The sequence below is a fragment of the Lissotriton helveticus genome, chromosome 3_1 (assembly GCF_964261635.1).
Source record: "Lissotriton helveticus chromosome 3_1, aLisHel1.1, whole genome shotgun sequence".
NCBI classification, from domain to species: domain Eukaryota; kingdom Metazoa; phylum Chordata; class Amphibia; order Caudata; family Salamandridae; genus Lissotriton; species Lissotriton helveticus.
The window spans coordinates 710,619,300-710,639,633 of record NC_136061.1 but is presented as its reverse complement, the minus strand read 5'-3'; the positions used below and the strand labels follow the sequence as shown (position 1 = coordinate 710,639,633).

Below are 20,334 nucleotides of genomic sequence, written 5' to 3'. Positions count from 1 at the left end.
AGGGACCCATGAGCACAACGAACTTCAAAGACATTTAGGGGTATAACTATGAGAGGTGAGACCCCTGAACGTTGGAATGGAACAGAAATGGATTGAGACTGAAAAGGCTTGGACCCATTTCGTGGTCAAGAGGAACCTCTGCTAAGTAAGGAACAACTGAAGAGACTGCTGGGGAAAGACCAACCCTTGCTTCGTGATCTGGGGCTGGTCTGCAGTATGCTGTTTTAACCAAGGAAGAGCCTTTTGGGACTGTGCTTGGTGCGCTGGGTGCTCCTGCTTGACGAAGACTGTGCTTTGTGCTGTGTCTTGTTACCCCAAGGGCCCGAGGTGAGCTGGCTCCCTGTTTGGAAACACAGGAACAAAAACATTTCCGGAGAAGTTTCAAGCTACGCAATGGGTGCGTGTTGTGGCAGCTTGGGATCCTCAGAAGGTGTGCCCTGTGATCTTGGACACACGGAAGAGGAGTGAGACTCGAACGCGCTGGGTGCGTGTTGTGGCGCAGATGGAGAGCACCCGGTTAACATGTGCATCGAAGGTGAAGTGAGTCTCGGATGCGCTGGGTGCGCGTCGTGGTGCACCGCAGGCGCAGGTAAAGAGCGCCTGGTCGCCGTGTGCATCGGAGGTGGAGTGAGTGACGGATGCGCAGGGTGCGTGTCAGGGTGCACCAGAGGCGTTGGTAAAGAGCGCCTGGTCATCGAGTGCACCGGAGGAGAAGTGAGGCTCGGACACGGTGAAGAGCGCCTGGATATCGTGGCACCGGAGTTGGAGTAAGTCTCAGTGAAGCATTGTGCGTGCTTTGGTGCAACCTGGTCCTGTGGAGGTGAACGGTTGATCATCGTGTGCACCTGAAGAAAGTGAGTCTCTGCAGCGTGGTGTGCATGTCTTGGTGCAAACTGAGACCGCAGGAATGAGTGCCTGGTGAGCGTACACTCGGAGTTGACGTGGAGTCCCATCAGCGTTGTGTGCGTGGCTTTGTGCCAGAAGATACCTGGAGGGTGCTGTGGTGAACGTGCACCCGGAGTAAAGTAATCTCAGGGGCGTGGGGTACGTGTGCCCTGCGGCCGCCTGAGACCTTCCTAACAGTCGAGGCCCAGACCGGCAGCCCTGGAGGAGCCTAGCTGCCAGGCCAAGCTGCTGAGGCCCATTGAGAAAGTTCTGCACGGAAGGCCCAGTTCGCTGAAAAAGGAGAGGAGAGTGGGGTCGCGCCCCCAGGTAAAGTGGATCACTACCTGGGCGGGGTGCGGGCTCGGAGGGACTCTGTCTCTGCCTCTCAGTCCTTCTGACGACGTGAGCCTTTGCTTCGGCTCAGATTGGGGCCCGTACTGACGAAAGGTGTGGCAGTACTGCGGCCAGAGTAAGAAGCTGTATTTTGTGTCATCGTTGATACCTGTGGGAGGCAACTGTTATCTAAAAGACTGATTGTCGTAAAACACATTGCCAATATTGCTGCTAACGAACTGATGGACTGTCCTATGACACCTGACATTATTTCTGCATAATGAAGTACACGATTGCAGCGCTACGCATTGTATTATTTCTCCATTGCAAAGTACAGGATTGTAGCAGCCCGCATTGCATTATTTCTTCATTGTAAAGTACATGATTGTAGTTACGCATTGCATTGTTCCTTAATTGCAAAGTACATGATTGTAGCGGACCGCATTGCATTATTTCTTCCATTGCAAGGTACCGGGGTGTATTGTTACGCATTGTATTATTTCTCCTTTGCCCAGCACAGGATTGTATCGTTACGCAGTGCACTATTGTTTGTCCATTGCAACGTGTGTGATTCTAGCATTGTGACAAGCATAGCAATTTGAAAGCGGTGGTTGGGACTTGAACCTACCAGCCAGCCGGAATGAATATTACCCTTTATTATACGTTGGCTTTTGTATTGTGTGGTCTGATCGTATATCTTTTTATATAAAGTTTATCCTAGTTTTTATCAAACTCGTGTGGAGTTCATGTGTGGTGTCACCAGGGGGTTGCTGTAGGTGTGGTTGCACATACTGTATACTCGTGCCTTGGAGATAGGCTTGGCTGCTCATGCCAAGCTACTAAGGCGGTGAGCAGGGCTATCTCAAATCTTGTCCTTACTTGGCCTAACGTCGAGTGAGGAGTCCCGGGTCTCACATTTGGTGACAGTGGTGCGGGACAGGGACTCCTTCTTCCAACATTTAACAGTTGTGTTCAGGTTATTGGCTACTAGGAAGGGGGGCAAACTCCTGGGTGACGTTTATTGGTACACTACCTAGAACCTTATCAGATCATAACCCAGTCAAGTTCACACTGCAAATACCGGTGGTATCCCTCGTCAGTTCACCTTGAGGTTCAGATCAGAAGCCTTACTAGACCCATTCTACAAGGAAATGGTCAGGGAAGCCATCTCGCAATACTTCACTATTAATAAAGGCTCGTTTAGCACAGAGGCCACACTATGGGAGGCCTTCAAGGCCACCATCAGAGGAACATGCATAAGTAGAGCAGCGGGCATTTTTAAGGACATTAGGGGGCAGATCACAAGGGTGGAGCTGGCACTGAAACAACTTGAGCAGGAACAAGAGGAACAACCACAAGCAGGCTCTTTAGCGAGAATTAAAGAATTGTTGCTGGAACACAATGAGCAGGTTGCAGGGGAAGTGCAATACTTATCAAAAGGACACACCGTCCGGGCATATGGCGAAGGTGGGAGACCTAGTCACAACCTAGCTGCAAGAATTAAGGGCAGAAATGACCAACACTCCATACAAAAAAATGACTGACGATACAGTGGTAGATCATTGCTCACAGCAAGACATAGCCACACAAATTCAGAATTCTATGCAGATCTGTGCGCCTCAAAAGGCAAGACAGATCCCCGTGAGCTCGATGAATACCTGGATGACATTGCAATTGCCTAGTTGTTGAACTGGCATCGCAAATACATCACTGCAGCTGATATACGCGAAGCAATTCAGTCCCTCCAGAATGACAGGGGTGATACCGCAGATGTAGCGTTAGCTTTCATCTTAATTTTAAGCTTAAAATCTCTGAGTACCCCTAATTTTACATTGAAGATTTCAGGGAATTTGTCGCATATTTGCTCACCTTTGATTGATTGGCTTATGGTTAAGACTTCTTGAGGGTTATTAAGATCCAGTTCAACCCCTAATTCTTTTTGATGTTACCATCCTAGGAGGTTATAACCTTCCTCAACTACATACACCTTTCATACTGTAGAATGGTCTTTGAATGTGATGTGTGATTTAACAATCCCTTTAAGAGGAATGGGATAATTAGTGTACTCATTAAGTCATATATCAGCTGTAAGTTTTTTCCGTTACTTTTCGTCGTAGATTGAAAATTAGAAAAATTGATTAAAGCAAATCGGGAGCATGAATCCACAAGCATTTTAATGGGATCAGCATCCAGATACACATCTCCTTCTGGGTATTTGGCCTGGTTAATGGAGTTATCCTCTTTTACTCGAAAGATTATCTTCCTAACAACTTAAAATGTTTCTTCTGATGTACCGTTTTCACCCAATTTGCTATTTTTGGAAACGTTTCTGCATACTCAAGCTAAGTGGCCTTTCTTATAGCAGACCTGGCCTGACAATTGGGGTAATTAGATAAATGGTTGCTGCTGCCACACCGATAGCATCGAAGTTTAATGTTTTCCGAATTGTTTGTTTGGCGGTAGCTCTTACCGGCCTTTACTTTGCTCATAGCCTTTTCTGGTTCTTGGTCTGTTAAGTAGTAGTAGTGGAGGATTTTATTTCTTTTTAGCACATGGCTGTGTGTTGAATGGATTTAGCTATCTCAACAGCCTCCTGAAAGTTGGGCTATTTCTGTAGCAGCCTTTCCTTTATTTTGGTATTATTTGTGCATCGCACTTGCTGGTTTCTTATGAGAGAGCCATTTAGTTCTGCAGACTAATATAACTTGCTCAGCCCTCTGAGTACAGCTACATAGTTATTCACACTTTCTTGTTTGCCATGGGCTCATCTGTACTATCTTAATTTTGTCTCCAAAGTGATTCTCTAATTTGAGTAAAGTTATTTTATATTCATCATCGTCTTCATCATCCTCATCACGCTCATTAGAAGGAATCTCAAGCCCAGGTAACTTTTCGAAAATTCTCCTGCCATATGTACCTAAGTTGTGGAGTAATATGTGTTTCTTTCTTATAGAGCTGAAATGTTCTCCTCCAATAGCTATTAGGTAGGACTCAAAGATCTTCACCCATTCCTTCCAAAATATATAAGGTTCCCCTAACTCATTTAAAGATGATGCAAGTGGTGACATGCTAGCAGCTGCCATTATGAAACAGAGGAAAGTGGCACTTATAGGCTTGTTAAAAATATGGAGTTATAGATTGTACAAGGGAAAATATCACACAATAAAACGGGTAGATATAGATTCCTTAGAAAGGTAGGTAAGTCCTAGGGTTAAACTTCCACAAGACGTGTAGCAAAAGGAACCTGGTCATAAATTAAAGCAGGCATTATATATATTATGAATATAACTGTAATAGTAATTACAAGTATGTATGGAGGTGATCATACGGCTGAAAATTACACTAAGTAACAGAAACTGATCATACATGTAAAGCTGGTAAAATGCACATATAAATTACAATTAAGGTGTAAAATGTGCAAAATGGGTTATGACACAAGTTTATCAGAGCAGCATGCAGGGATTATAAAGTTACACACTGCCTACAAACATGAAATCCCTGCTAAGAATAATGTAATTATGACAATACGGAAACTAGGGACATGAAAATCACTATAATTTCATGACCATAGACTCTGGGCAGTCAAATATATTGGGCATACAATAATGCTCTAAATACAGAGAAATGGCATAGACTTGACGGCCAGGTGAGTTATGCGTACATTAATGTTCCAAATACTGAGAAATGGTGTGCGTATCACAGTGAAGGAAGGAACACTAAGCCACACTTGTAATATAATGGTGTGCGTGTCACCGCAGAGGTAACTGCACTGAAAGGCGAGCATGAACTCGCCAGCTTTGGTAGATAGGTGTGCAGATCACTGCAGAGTTTGCACACATTGAAATAAGCAAATTCATTGAGTGCGCTAAAAAGCTGAGGAGAATCCTCTTTCGCTAGCGAAAATGGATTCACGGGTGTTTTATCACCACCAAAGGCAGGAGGGTACGCCTCCAAGGCACGCCCAGGGGAGGATTACGAATGTGTATCGCCGAGGGGGTTGACATTTTAGCACAATCGATGTGACAATAGGAAATCGAGCATGATAAATTATTTAAATGGTTTGCTAACACATCCCAAAAACAAAGTTAGTTTATTTTTGGGTTACTATATCTTTAGAAAATTACTTGAAGAATGTTACTTAAACTTGGGAAATTAATAGTGCAAATTCGTTTTTGAGTCATATAGTAGGCGTTGAATTGAATGGGACTTTGAAATCTACCAATGTTTTTTCCCAATACGGATACAGCCATATGAATATTTTTCATGCGTTTGCTTTTATCCGTTTAGGAAATTATCTCTTCTCTGCAGAGTCTGCAAGGGCTGCTTCAGCGACAGACTGACACCATCGCCAAAACGGAATTGGAGTTTCAAACACTTAAAACAGATTACGAGGTCATATTAATCTCTATTTCATTTATTTTTCTCGTTTAGTCTTTTTATATTCAAATTGTGATTTTCATTCGATTGTTGAATATGCATCAGTTGATTATTAGAATTATGAACATAACATGCAAATATAATAGTCTAAATAGGAAAACAATTAAAAATAACATTTCTCGCAGAAGAATATCAAAACTGACCCCACTATTCATCTCCCATTTAAAAAAAAAATGTTGATGCTCCTGCAATTGAGTAATAGTACATTATTCATATGATTTGAACGTGTTTTACATTAACTTTGCTATGAGGCGTAGTAATTTATAAACGTGGCAAGGGGCCGCATTGTACTGATGTAAAACACTGGGCATAGTGGGTGTATCATCAGAAAAAATGCCTTTTCTGCAAACACTTTTGTATTGGGAAAATAGAGTCGGAGTTTATTTTCTCAGTACTAAAAAGGAAATGGTTTTTACACACAGGGGGCCTCATTTATGAAAAGTGACGCATCGCTGCGAGAAAACAGCGATGCGTCACTTTTCATTGCGCCCTCCTTGCGACCCCAATGATGCGTCATATTTACAATATGACGCATCATGTCGCAAGGAGTTACAGATACGTCAGTATTTCTGATTTATCTGTAAGCGCAAAAGTGACTCATTGCTGAGGTGTGTCACAAAAGTGACGCAACTCCAGCAATGCATCCTTTCACATGGGGCAAGCCCCATGTGAAAGGGCCTGCGTCAGTCTTACGCCTGCTGTGAGGCAGGTGCAAGATTTTGACGCAACGGCGTCCTAGAAGTGACGCAGTGAATTCTCATAGATTTCACTGCGTCACTTCTACGACCCTTTCTTGAGTCAATACGCCCCCCTTGCATACATTATACCTGGCGCAGGTATAATGTGGCGCAGGGGTTTGCAAAGTGACGCATCTACCTAGATGCGTCTCTTTGTAAATATGGCGTAACAAGGAGCATTTTTTACACCACTGGTGCGTCACAAAAAGTGACGCACCGGCGGCGTAAAAGTGACGCAAGGGCTCATAAATGAGGCCCAGGGAGTTTTCTCCCTGCGCAGGGGAGACATTTGAAATATGTCCTGCTTCTGTCTGTCATGCCACATCTTGCGTGATGAAAAGGGGCAGGAAAAATGAGCGACTATCACCCCACCCTTTTTGGGGTGAGATAGCTGTCACAGTCACCTGCCAGCTCCATTGCGGCTATCAACCAGGTTAGAGGTTTAAACCGGTGAAGCCATCTGAGAACCGCTGGTGGAAGCATAGCACTGCGCCTGACTCTAAATGAGCAGGTTAACCACAAGTTTGGGGGGCAGGAGCACTGCCGATTTACGGCGGGACTCCAGCTCCACCAACCAAACTCTAAATGAGGCACCACGGGCCATATGTATGAAGCAAATTTTCATTCGCAAACGCTGCGATTCGCAAAAACACGCGTTTGCGAATGAAAATTCGCTATTCGGAATGCATGTAGCAAAAGTGGCTCTCAAAACAAGAAATCTCATAAAATGCGATTCCTTAATTTGCGAGATTGAAAAATGTGCGAATTTCCGGCGATTTCCTATTTTTGCGATTTCTCAGTGTGCGAAATTCGCAAACAAAAAATCGCAAAAAAAATCGCAATGGAATGTATGAAACAATCGCAAATTGCGATTTTCCGAAATTCGCAATTTACAGAATTGCAATTACCACCAAGTAGGAGCAGGTGGTAACCAGGTGCAACCTATTTAAGGAGTACCAGAATGCAACAGACTTTTTCTACAATGGCGGGGCTTTACTTGATTGCCAGGAGGATGCGACTCAGAGCTGCTGCACAGAGGAGGAGACGCCAGGAGAGGATATTCCGTGCGCACATTACCACCTACCAGCGCACTGAGGAGGACATCTACACCCACTACAGACTGGATGAAGACAGTATCCATGATTTAATTGAGGAACTCAGAGCCTTCCTTGAACACCCCACATGCAGGACACATGCCATCCCCACTCACATCCAGGTCCTGTGTTCATTACACCTGTTGGCCTCAGGTAGTTTTCAGGGGGTGATAGCCACAGCAGGAGGGGTGTCACAAAGTGCACTTTCGCGCTTTTTCCATGCGTTCTTTGATGCCATGGTATAGAGGATTAAACACCACATTTACTTCCCAAACACCCCACAGGCACTAGACCAGACCAAGCAGGACTTTTACCAAATTGCCCAATTCCCCCACGTGATAGGATGCATAGATGGGACACATATTGCAAAATTCCCCCCTCAAACAATGAGTACGTGTTCAGGAACCGGAAATACTACCATTCACTAAACATACAGGTGGTGTGTGATGCCAAACACATCATCACTGACATAGTAGCAAAATATCCAGGCAGCACACATGACGCTTTCATCTTCCGTCACAGTGGGATATACCGTAGACTCTCAAGAGGGGAGTTTGGCGAGGGATATCTACTAGGTACATGCATTTAAACATAGGGCACATTTGTACTGACTATCATGTGCAGTTCAGTGACTAACCATTAACATTTCAACCCACAGGTGACAGGGCATATGCAGTCCGGGATTTCATTTTGACGCCCTACCTGAATCCTGCCAATGTGGGGAGCGGCGATACAACAGAGCACACATAGCAACCAGAGGCACCATTGAACGCACATTTGGGATACCGAAGAGCAGATTCCGCTGCCTCCATTAAAGTGGAGGTGCCTACAATACAGCCCAAATACATGTTGCAAGATAGTGGTAGCATGTGCCATGCTGCACAATATCGTCACCAGGGAAGGCACACCAGTGGAGCTGGGTGAATCAGAATCCTCTGACGTGGAGGGGACTGGACCAGGACGTATGGCAGCTGGTGTAGCTGGTGCAGCAGCTGGGCACCAGAGGAGTGATGAGATTACGCGCAACTATTTCTAGGTAAGAAAAAAATGACACAATGCCATATCTTATGTGTGTGACTGTGTTTTTATTCCTTAAATGCAGGAGAAATAAGTCACACATCCTTAATGCCAACTAGTCACACTCCATTTGTCATGCACATGTTTTCCTCACAGTGCAATATAGAAAACAGGAGTGAGTGTAAAGTAAAGTCTGCAGCTCCCCTCTCCCAGTGGCATCAAACTAAATACCTCATATGCGGCGCAGCCTAGCTGAGGCCCCTGTTGGTTGTTGCACAGCGTCATCCTCATTGGACATAGTAGGCCTACTGTTTCTGCCACTACAGCGCCTCTCCATGATGGGTGGTGGGGTGTTGCTGCTCCGCCCTGACCGTGCGTCCTCTTCAGTGGGAGTTAGGACTCCAGGCCCAGTAGTACGAACTGTCCACAGCTCGTCTACAGCAGATTTTACCTGCACAAGTGCACTAGCTATATCCTGGCTTCCATGTGCCAACTCCCGCTGCATGTGTATGCTGCGCCTGGACAGGATGTTTTTGGCTGAGACCAGGCGGTTAATGGCCCGTGTATATAGATCCAGGCGCTGAAGCTCTCGGCGCCTAGCAGCACGGTCTGCGCGTAGTTCTTCACAAAGCACCTGCATGGCACCCCTCAGTTCACCCGTTATTCCCCTAAAGCCTGCCCTCACCTCTCTTTGTAATGATTTAATGTTTTTTTGATTGCAGGCGCTGCATCTGCAACATATGCATTTCCAGGCCGGCAAACACTGATCCCTCACCCCGATCTTCATCATTGCTGGTTGTGCGACGTCTGCGCCTGGCAGTGCCTTGTGGGACTTGGTGGTCTCGTGCACGGACTTCTTGCTGTGGCTGTGTGCTTTCAGAGTGCACATTTTCATCACTGTCCTCTGCCTCACACTCCATTGGTGGTAGTGGTCTGACTATGTGTCTCCTTTGTTTCTTTTGAGGGATGACAGGGCTGTCTTCCCCATCTGTGTGCTCCTCATGCCCTGCGTCTCTTAAGTTTGGACGATCAATCAATGTTTCACTGCCTGTAGGCTGTGTTGTAGATGGTGCTGTAGACAGAATAGCACACATTTATTAACTGTACTCACTTGCAATTTGAAAGTAATACATTTCACCGTTTGGGATTACATTTGTTAATTATTTCCCTTTCCTGAACTGCAAATGCTATTTGGGAGTGGCTGGCTGAAAATGCACAACTTTGAATTTCATGTGACTACATCTCCCATAATGCATTGCTGTGTCTGCCTGTGTACCTACTCTGGACTACAAATCTTTTTTCCTGCCCCTAGGTCGCTGCTGGGGGCTGTTTGGGTGGTGTTAGGGGTGTGATGGCATGCTTCTTACCTGGTCCAGATGCTGGTTGATCGGAGCTGTCTAGATCCGTCACGCCCATTACACTTTCTGGTTGCAGGGTCCCCTCCACCAGTTCCTCCAGAGGTGTTGAGTCCGACACTGCTGAGGTCCCTCCACCGGTGTGCCTGGACTGCTCCAGCCTGTCAGCTAACTTCTCTTTGGAGCGCTGGCGCAGGTCATACCAGCGCTTTCGTAGTTCATCTACACTCCGGTGTGTCACCCCCACTGCGTTCACTTTCTGCTGTATGTCAGCCCAAATGCGCCTTTTGCGGGTCTCTTCCTTGTACATTCTCCATCCTGCTGCTGCTGCTGTGTTTCCTTGCTGGGCATGTCTCCAGTTTCAGCCATGTTGATGAAAAAGCACAGTTCACCCTCCAGCACTCCTTCACTCTGACTCTGACTCGGCAAATCTGGTGCAACATGGGTAGTCACTCACTTCCTGGTTGTGATGTCATCAAGCTGCACCTGAGTTTCCAATTGGCTGATTTGCGAAATGCGCAAAATTGCAATTTTTTCCCGTTAAGAAATCGCAAAATTGCGATTTCTTAAAGTTAAGAAATTGCATTTGGGAATCTCGCAATTAAATAGCGATTTTTGCCAAGTCGCTATTTAATTGCGATTTGTTACATACATACCAATTTGCAATTCTGAATCTGCGATTCGCAAAAAATCGCCAATTCAGAATCGCAAATGGGTACCTTGATAGATATGGCCCCACATTCTGTATTTTCAGAAAGTAGATTCTGTATTATGCTACATAATATTCTGAATAAAATTGGCGGGATCAAATAGGAATGTACAACAAAATCACATTGTGCAAGAAAATTTCCAAAAACCTGCACAGCAGGTAACTTGCCATCCCATGGTCCTAAGCAGCTTGGTCGTCGTGGGTTTACTTGGTTTTCTTGCATGTGGATTGGGAGACTGTGTGGCCTATTATTCATTTGTTACACTATCTCTTGCAAATAAATTCGTTTAGTTTGATCGATGTTTATGCTGTGGGTGGCAGTTAAAATGTTGCCATCAATTTATTTGAAATGAGTCCTGCTTTCTTTTACTGCCTTGTTTTCTATCCAGTGACCTAGTGGCTTAAATAATCAACTCTACTGTGATGTCTCCATCTGGCCATAAGTCATCGAAAGAGAAAAAAAAATGATGATTACATATTAGGGGACTGAAATAGCCAGGTCTTTAGGCTTTTCCTGAAATATATCAGGTCGTGAGTTTTTCAGTGGAGGTGGCAATTGATTCCACAGTCTTGTGGTGTTGTAAAAAAAGCTTTTCCCTCCCCAGTTGGTACCTGTACCAGCCGGAGAGACACCGACCGCAGCATTCTTGAGGGAGTGTACCAACAGAAGTGGTCGATAAAATAAGTGGGACCTCGCTTGTCCAGCGCTCTGAAGGCATTGCAAAGGGATTTAAACTTGATTCTCTTGTCCACCGGGAGCCAGTGGAGGGAATGTAGGGCCGCCATTGCAGACGCATATTTTGGAAGTTTGAAAAGCAGGTGAGCAGCGGAATTCTGCAAGATCTGCAGTTTGGTAAGAAGGGTTTTGTTCAAACCAGTCAGGAGGCTGTTGAAGTAGTCCAGCCTAGACAACACTAGAGCTGAGACCACTGTTTTCTGAAGGTCAGATGGTATAAAACAGAGGAGGAGAACAATGTCATACATTTATCCCAGTATAGAGATCTGGGCCTAAATCCATCGTTTTGTTGCTCAGCATGCCATTCCAGTTTGAAGCCAGCCATATGCAAATCAGTCTTAACCCTGTGCCTCATGGGAACAGTCCAGCCTGAACTGCCAAGCCAGGTTCTCCCTGGACTGGAAATAAGCATCCTAGGACCGATTTCGGGGTTTCACCCTTCTTCAGCCAGGATTGCTTGATTCCAGTGGCATGGAGAGCACAGGACCCACGTCTGGGCATACCCGTCCCACTCGGGGTGACAAATGCAAAAACAACAGTTGATGGACAGAATTCAGAACAATGTCATACATTCACCCCAGTACAGAGACCTGGGGTGGCATGGTGAGCAAAAGAATGATGGATTTAACCCAGATCTCTTGACTAGCGGTGAATGCTTTGATTTGTTCAACTTTCCATCCATTAATTGTGTGTCTTTTGCTTTCTCGCCCTAAGTGCGCCCGGTATGCCCATACGTGGGTCCGGGGCTCACAGTGCCAATGGAATCAAATTATCTTGGCTGATGAGGGCTGAAAGTCCGAAACCGATCCTCAGATTCTTGTTTCCGGTCCAGGGAGGACCTGGCTTAGCAGTTTGGGCTGGACTGTCCCCATGAGGCACAGGGTCAAGGCTGATTTGCATATGGCCAGGTCTAAACTGGGGTGGCATGGTGAGCAAAATAATTATGGATTTAACCCAGATCCCTTGACTGGGGGTGAATACTATGATTTTTTCATCATTCTGCCCATCAATTGTGTGTCTTTTTCTTGTCAGCTCTAGTCACAAAGAGTATGCGGTTCCTCAATGCGGACAAAATGATAAAGAGGCAGGAGAAGGGCGATTCTCCTTGTCGGAACTAGAGTCCTCACACACCCAACAAGATAGGTTTATGGTCCAGTGGAGCTTGGCTCAACTCTCATGGGCGACATGTTTCATGCACAGTGGTCAAATATGATCTGTGGCATTTCATCAGGATCTAGTGTGTGCACTATCTACACATAGTGGTTGGTAAAAGAGCTCTTACCTACCAAGCTTCATGGATGCGAGCATAGTGTCCCGCCAATCCGAACTAACTGTAGGGAGAGTGTCACTCCATTCGGTGTTCGGCTCCAGACACCAGAATCGTGGTGTCCTATCCTCGTGGGATGTGCGCTGGTACACCTACCCCACCAAACCGGAAAACCAGATCTCTTGACTGGGGGTGAATGCTTTGATTTGTTCAGCATTCCGTCCATCAATTGTGTGTCTTTTGCTTGTCAACCATTTTGAGACTCAGTCTCAGCTGAGTCCCAAAAAAAACTTCAAAATAAAGAAAAGGGGGCAGGGTAGGGATACCCTGACCCCCTAGGCTTGGTGCCCCAATAGGGCAAAAAAGCATTTTTATAAAATTGCAACGAAATAAAAAGAAGTGCAGTGTCCCGCCTTTGTTTCCAGTTTAGCCCCCGGCTGAACCAGGTCCAGAGGCCATATTGGTGAATTAAAATAAGGAGGGGGCTCACAGAGGCCCCCCTCCTAGGACTCTTTTGAGCCCTGCGGGCCATCACCTCCTCGGGGTGGGCCCATACATACCAAAGAAGGGGTCTGCGAGACCACCCTTCTGGAGCCATTAATGACCAGTTATACTTCTCTCAAGCAACTATAACTCGAGCCATTTCACAGAAAAAAACAAAAGGTTACAGGAACGTTATAGTAAGGAAATCAATTTTTTTTTAAAAACATTCACTGAAAAAAACAAAGGTTACTGGGACGTTACAGTTAGGGGGTTGAGTGCATTACCTCTCGTGTAAATGCATCCCTGCAATTGGGCACACTAATGATGGTTCGTGGTTGAAAGAACAACCGACTCCAAAAAATGTAGTGTTGTTGATTCACTGTTTAATAATACATTTTTTGATTTGATAACTTCTCAAATTTTTCAAAAATATGTCCATTTAATCATGGTGCATGGTTGGTGATTCAGTTCAGGTTAGCCATGCGAGCTCCGATGCATTTCGGGCTAGGATTGCCCTTTATCAAGGAGCGCTGTGGAATAATACAAAATTACGGGCTCATCAAAGATAGGCAAATGCACAAAGATTATTTCAATTACATAACATCATCCGTGATAGTGCTGGTGATATGAACATGTGATAATATATGACAATATAACGTGCAAACAAGTGCGCGTGTGAGTTGCGGTTGGGAACGGGGTGAAGGGTGTCTGGAGGGGAGTGCGTGAATGGAAACAGTTATATAGGATGGCGGTGAGCTCAAAGGTGGGGAGCCGGATAATAAGTGTTAGTTCAGTGTGGATTACTAAAAAATCGGTGAAGTGGACCATGCATCACTTAATGAAACGGGGTGTTTGGGGTGTGGTAATGCTCTAAGTAAGTGACTACGAAAAAGATAAGCTGTGCCTCGTGTAAACGAGACTTACGTGTCAAGGTTGGATCCCAGTGTACGGGAGCCTAAAAGCGAGAAGGCAACCGTTAGTTGTTAAACGTAACTGGGTAAAACGCATGGATGGGATGCTCAAAGACGGTGAAACACTTACGGTTGAAAAGAGGTTAATATCGCGTAAGCGGGCGTCTTCATCTAGCGAAGTTGAGGACGGCGGAGTCCATGTACTCCGCGCGGAATCAAGCGGAGTGCTCCGAATGTGCTAGTTAAGTGAGAGGTGAAGCTGGAAAAGGGACTAAAGACTAACGCGTTAGGGTGGCGGCCATTTTGGAGTGGAGTAAGGTGAATGGGAAAAAGTAAACCGAGTGCCAGAGTTGGAGTGGAAAGGTAAACGGATCATGCAAAAGGATCAAGCCGTTACGGGTGGCAATGTGTGTGACATGTACCACAAAGGTACTATAAATAACAGCTAAATTCAAGGCGGTCGTTCAGACCGTACGGCTTCATGGCCTGAAGTCTGTAAATCCAAGATATTTCTCTTTGTAGTAGTGTCTTATTCGGATCTTTTCCTTCCAGTTTAGGTACCATCTCTAAGACGAGAAACTTCAATTGCGCAATGTTGTGGGCAGCTTCAACAAAATGGTTGGCAATGTTCGACTTAATGTTCTTGGTTCTGATGTTTGACTTGTGTTCCGTGATGCGGGTTTTTATTTTCCTAGATGTTTTGCCTACATAAATCATGCCGCAACAGACACCCTTCACCCCGTTCCCAACCGCAACTCACACGCGCACTTGTTTGCACGTTATATTGTCATATATTATCACATGTTCATATCACCAGCACTATCACGGATGATGTTATGTAATTGAAATAATCTTTGTGCATTTGCCTATCTTTGATGAGCCCGTAATTTTGTATTATTCCACAGTGCTCCTTGATAAAGGGCAATCCCAGCCCGAAATGCATCGGAGCTCGCATGGCTAACCTGAACTGAATCACCAACCATGGACCATGATTAAATGGACATATTTTTGAAAAATTTGAGAAGTTATCAAATCAAAAAATTAATTATTAAACAGTGAATCAACAACACTACATTTTTTGGAGTTGGCTGTTCTATCAACCACGAACCATCATTAGTGTGCCCAATTGCAGGGATGCATTTACACGAGAGGTAATGCACTCAACCCGTTAATTTGATATTCAGCGTTCTTGGACAGTAACGCCACCTGCCGGTGCACCTAGAAATCCACTACAAATCCTTTGAAATCCAACACACCTTTTGAACTTAACCCAGCAGTGCGCCGTACCCACGAACTCTTGTACGTTACAGTTAGGCTCAGACTTCACTCATACAAAGCTGTGAAATTCAGCAGTTAAAGTTACCTGAGCTAACTATAAGTTACCTCTAGGCTGTCCGGTTCTAGGTTTTAACCTATAATACCCGATAAAACCCCACCGGAAGGGAAATAGCCCTCACCAGTGTAAACATATAAGCACCGAACAAACCCTGAACAACACAAACTAAATGCCATTCAAAGAAAAGAGTGAAAGAAATATTTGTATTTCATCCAGAAGGTACCAATAACGATGCAACTTCGTTATATAAGGCAGCAGTAAAAAATACTTGTTGTGTGTCGATTTAGATACCGTATATAGGTTTCCCGATTTATGCCCTTATATAGGCACAATTTGCATTGCCCTTATTTAGGCATAGAAATCCTACCCTTATTTCGGCATTATCCATGCTAACCAAATACAGGCATGGCCAACTACATCCGTCCATCTCCGTCACAACGAGTTTTTGGGAAACCAGACACTAAAGCCTTTAGGACTTCCCCTTGCTTGGATTATTGATTTCTCCAAGAACTCATTTATTATGCAAGAACATCTATTCCTTAGGGGTTTATTCATGACGTTCTTCTGCCCGAATTTTACGTCAATAATGGCATTCCTAAACAACTTCAAGGTATAAATATACCTTCACTTGCCATGGCAAACCACAGTACGGCTGCATACTTGCACGACACAGCTCGCCACGGCAAGTTCAGAAGGAAGTCAAGTCCCCACCTGACACACTGACCAGACGCCGTCATCCTCCTCGCAGAGAATCCAGCTTCAACGTTTCTGACTCCTTTTGCGGGGTGTTAGAGATTGAGACCTGGAAAGAGATTCCAACCTCTCTCATTCTAAGGTATGGAGCGGACTAGAACCAAGAGGGACTTTTGGCAAATCTTGGCAACACCAATCTAAACTACAGCTAAACTAACCTATAGACAAACTGCACCTACTTCTTACCTTGTACTACACTTAGGTTTGGTACACTGGGGTAGAACTAGCTAAAAGCACCAGAAGAGTATTCCCATTTTAGCCTGTGTTATTTATGTATGTATTTTTATGACTATATGTCATAGGTACATACCATGCTATTGCAGTATTATTTTGTCTTACTACTAACGCTGTGCGTAATGTACTTCGCATTCTGTCTTACGATTGTAGCAGTTCATATCTCTTGCACGAGAAATAAGACAGTTCAATAAACAAAGCATGCACGATTGACTGAGTAAAACTGTTATCTATTGTTTCCACGATTCTGAGATTGTTCTGATTCTAAAGGAAACAAAGTTGTCATGTTTATGCGGTTGTCAGAAACTAATCCTTTTAATTAAGTTTAATGTATGCGATAGAGGCATACTGACCTCAGCAATGCGCAGAGCCCATCAGGGATATAGGAATTACACTACATGGCACCCAACGGTTTGGTAAGGCACTAATTTAACGCTAGATACTGAAGTAACTCAGTCGTGCTTTTCTCAGAGACCCCTACTCATAATACTCCATAAGACGTCTGGAGTGGGTAGGGATAATTATTGTTTCTTTTTCCTTTTGCTTTTTTCAGTTTTGTGGTCTTTGGTCTAAAGATACAGGGGGTTAGAAGCATGTTTTAGGTGTTTAATTATTTTATAAACTGTAGAGAATCAAGAAATATCAAAATCATATTTGATTTTTTGACTACGTTTGAGTCTTTCGCTGATAGGAAAAATGTAGGTTTCATAAGAATCTTTCCCATTATGTACCATCACATTTAGCCACACATGACTTTGGAAAACATGGAACGCAGTGACACTTGGAAAGCTGCTGCAAAAAGTTCTTACCAAGTTCAACAAAGACTGGAGTGATGTTGTTTGTATTTGCAGTGATTAAGCTATGTATACGAAAAAGTTGTGTGATGACCTGTCAAAAGCGATACCTGAGCTGAAGTGTTGCCCTGTAAGAGATTCTTGCCACTTATTAGATAGTATGCTGAAAGCATCTTTACAATCTTCAGAGTTAATGAAGAGTGCTATTGACTTTGGCAAGAAATGTGAGGATCTTTGGTCACATATAGATGGTGATTTGAAAAAAAAGTAATCTCTACTGCATTGTTAGATTTTTACAGGAATGCACGACTGCTGTTGTGGACATAATAAAACAACTAGAGTTTGAAAACACCCATGTCTACCAAGTGCTCAGAATAATTGGTATAGATGTGAAACATCTCCTTGAGAGTAGGCTGGCCGACACTTTTAGTGACTTTGGAACTGCAACATGTTCCATGTTAGAATGCTTGCCACTTGGTAAGCAAAGAAATGTTGAGGAGCAATTCAGGAACTTTTATTTTACATTATATGAAAAATAGCCCTTCACCAACCATGGCATTTAAAGTCAATGAATACTCACTGTGGTACTCTGCGCAAGTTATAGATCCCTTCCATAAAGGGGCAATTTCTCTGGAGTTTCAAAAGTGCTGCTTCAATTTTGACTGCTTCAATAACTCTGAGGGCATATGTGCCCAGTTCAACGCATATGTTGCATAACCTGTCGCAGAGAATCGCAATCTTCAGGTGCACCAGAATTGGCATGGAAAGCTATGTCAGTGGCCAGAGTTAGAAAATTGTGTACTGGCTATTTTGGCACTGCCCATCTCAAGTGCCATTGTTGAGAGGGCCTTTTCACAGATAAAAGTTTACTTGGGAAGGAAAGAGCGTGCATGACCAAAGACTCACTGAAGAAGTATTGTATGGTGTACAACGAAAAATTCAATTTGTAAATTTGTATTTGGACCTCAAATACACTGTACGTATGCTATCTATATACCATGCTCTATCAGTGCAGAAAGCAAACAATATCAAAAGCAAAAAGTTCTATAAACACCAGAAAAACACTGTTTCTGTTGTTTTTAATGGCGTGAAAATGTGTAACCACTGATAACCAGTGTTTTTCTAAAGTAGTGAAATCACTTTAACACACTGAAAACACCCCACCAGAATACACCAAAAATAGAAACTGAAAACAGGAAAGCCTACTTACGTCCCACAATGCACTGCTTATGACCTCACACATATTACATCACTCATGAGCTATCGCAGCTTCCGCCCAGCAAAATCAACCAGATATATCCCAAAGATGAGCACCATCTAGATATAGCAGGAGCCGGCCCTGGGTTGTGGCTGTTCCCAGGGCCAATTTCAGTGGTTTTGTTAGTTGAAAATGGTATGATTTAACTCACATTTTTACCTAACTATGACGTCACTGCATATCCATATGTAAAACCCTCCCTAAACCCCTCCTTATGCGTCCTTAAATCCCAACCATTTGGTAGTAATTCTAATTTTTCAACCACTCCACCAGTTCCCTCCCACATTTACTAATAAAATGTATAGCTACGTTACAGAGATCTCTGCATAGAAAAGATAGGAGTGGAGAAGGCAGAGGTCTCCGCATGCAGATTTGGAAATAGAATTTTATTGGAAATGAGTAGTGCTATTGCATTAATATGAAATGTACTACTAAATGCAGTTTGTGAATAGAACCCTCAGTGTTTCTAGTGTGATTTTGACCAATGCATGATCTGATTAATCCAGGGGAATTATGTTGGTTTCTGTGAACTTCATTTTAGAAGATGTAAGCAAATAATCTGTTCTTGCTTGACTTTTAAAATTTGAGTGCTTAAATATGTAACCCCAACTATTGGGAAATGCATTTTCCAAGAGCAATGTATCAACTTACAGTTAGGAATTACTATCTCTAAAGCCTCGTGTATGTGTTTTCTTCGCTGTAGGGTTCTTTCATTTTCTTAAGATTTATATTTCTTTTAATGTTAAATTAAGGTCTCCATCAACTATTATAAGCATTAGTATTTTCATTTATTTTGACAAACTTACACTGAGCATAATACCAACAGTAAATCCTCTTCTTTTTTTATTTTTTTTAAAGGTTTTTATTAAAGTTATTTGCAGTCTGAATATCTGTTACAAAAAGAAAGATATGATTTGTCACAACAATAGATTCACGTTCTTAATATGGTAGAAATTAAGATACAAAAAAAACTGTCCCCAAATCTTTTCAAACTTTTTTATCCCCCCAACTCGTTTTGCATACAATTGTCCACATTTCCTGACCCTTTGCATTTTGTCAAGCCATTCCTGCACCACTGGTACTTGTGGTGATCACCAATTCTGAAGTAATAGTGATCTAGCGACAGCCATTGCAATATAGACAAATTTAGCCAAATATTCTGGGAGTTGACAATCAGAATTGAAACCAAACAGTAATAGTTTAAGGTTACAAACAATAGGAATAGCGTAGTAAAATTGAACCAGCTATTAGTTTATTGATAATTATATTAGCTGTTGCACCGGTATACAGATTTTGGATTAAGGTAATAATTTGTTGTGGAATCCCAAAATGTTTCAAAATAAAAAAAAGTGTGTCCCAAACCACCAAATCAAAAGCTTTTTCAGCATCTAGTAATAAAACCAATGCCTGTAATACCCGTGACTCAAAAAAATCTAATGCCTCAATCAAAAAATGCGTATTGGTAAAAAGCTGTCTGCCCACAATAAACCCATTTTGATCAGGATGAATTAAATCTGCCGAAATAGAATTAAAACGAAGTGACAATAATTTGGTGGCACTTTTATAATCTGAATTTAGTAATGTAATTGGGCGATATGAATTGGGGTCTTGGGACTCTTTCCCTTTTTTAAAAAAACTAACAACCTTCCCTTCGTGAAAAGATGCGGAACTTGCCCGCCTTCGAGCATAGAATTTAATAGTAGCAGAAACCAATCAGAAATGAATTATAGAAAACTTTGAAAAACTCTGTAGAAAATCTGTCAGGACCACAGGCCTTGCCAAAAGGAAGGTCTTTAACAATCAAATCAACTTCTGCACGAGAAAATGGGCGTCGCATTTTTAGCTGGTCATCTAGGGATAGGCTTGGGAGTGCATGTCTTCCCAGAAAATTGTACAGTTTTTGATGATCAATGGAGTGCTGAGTACTATATATATTATGATAATGAGAAAGCATTATAGAGCTTATTTCAGCTTGGTTAGATATCTCAATATGAG

General features: G+C 43.4%; 1 protein-coding gene across 1 annotated transcript in view; it reads left to right on the top strand.

Moving 5' to 3' along the window:
* The window catches only part of CCDC73 (coiled-coil domain containing 73), a 2,033,683-nt gene that overhangs the window by 1,469,463 nt on the left and 543,886 nt on the right, over positions 1-20,334 (top strand). Inside the window, exon 12 of the mRNA XM_078682465.1 lies at positions 5,506-5,610. Coding sequence (XP_078538591.1) covers positions 5,506-5,610 — 105 coding nt within the window. The remainder of the gene's footprint in view (positions 1-5,505; positions 5,611-20,334) is intronic.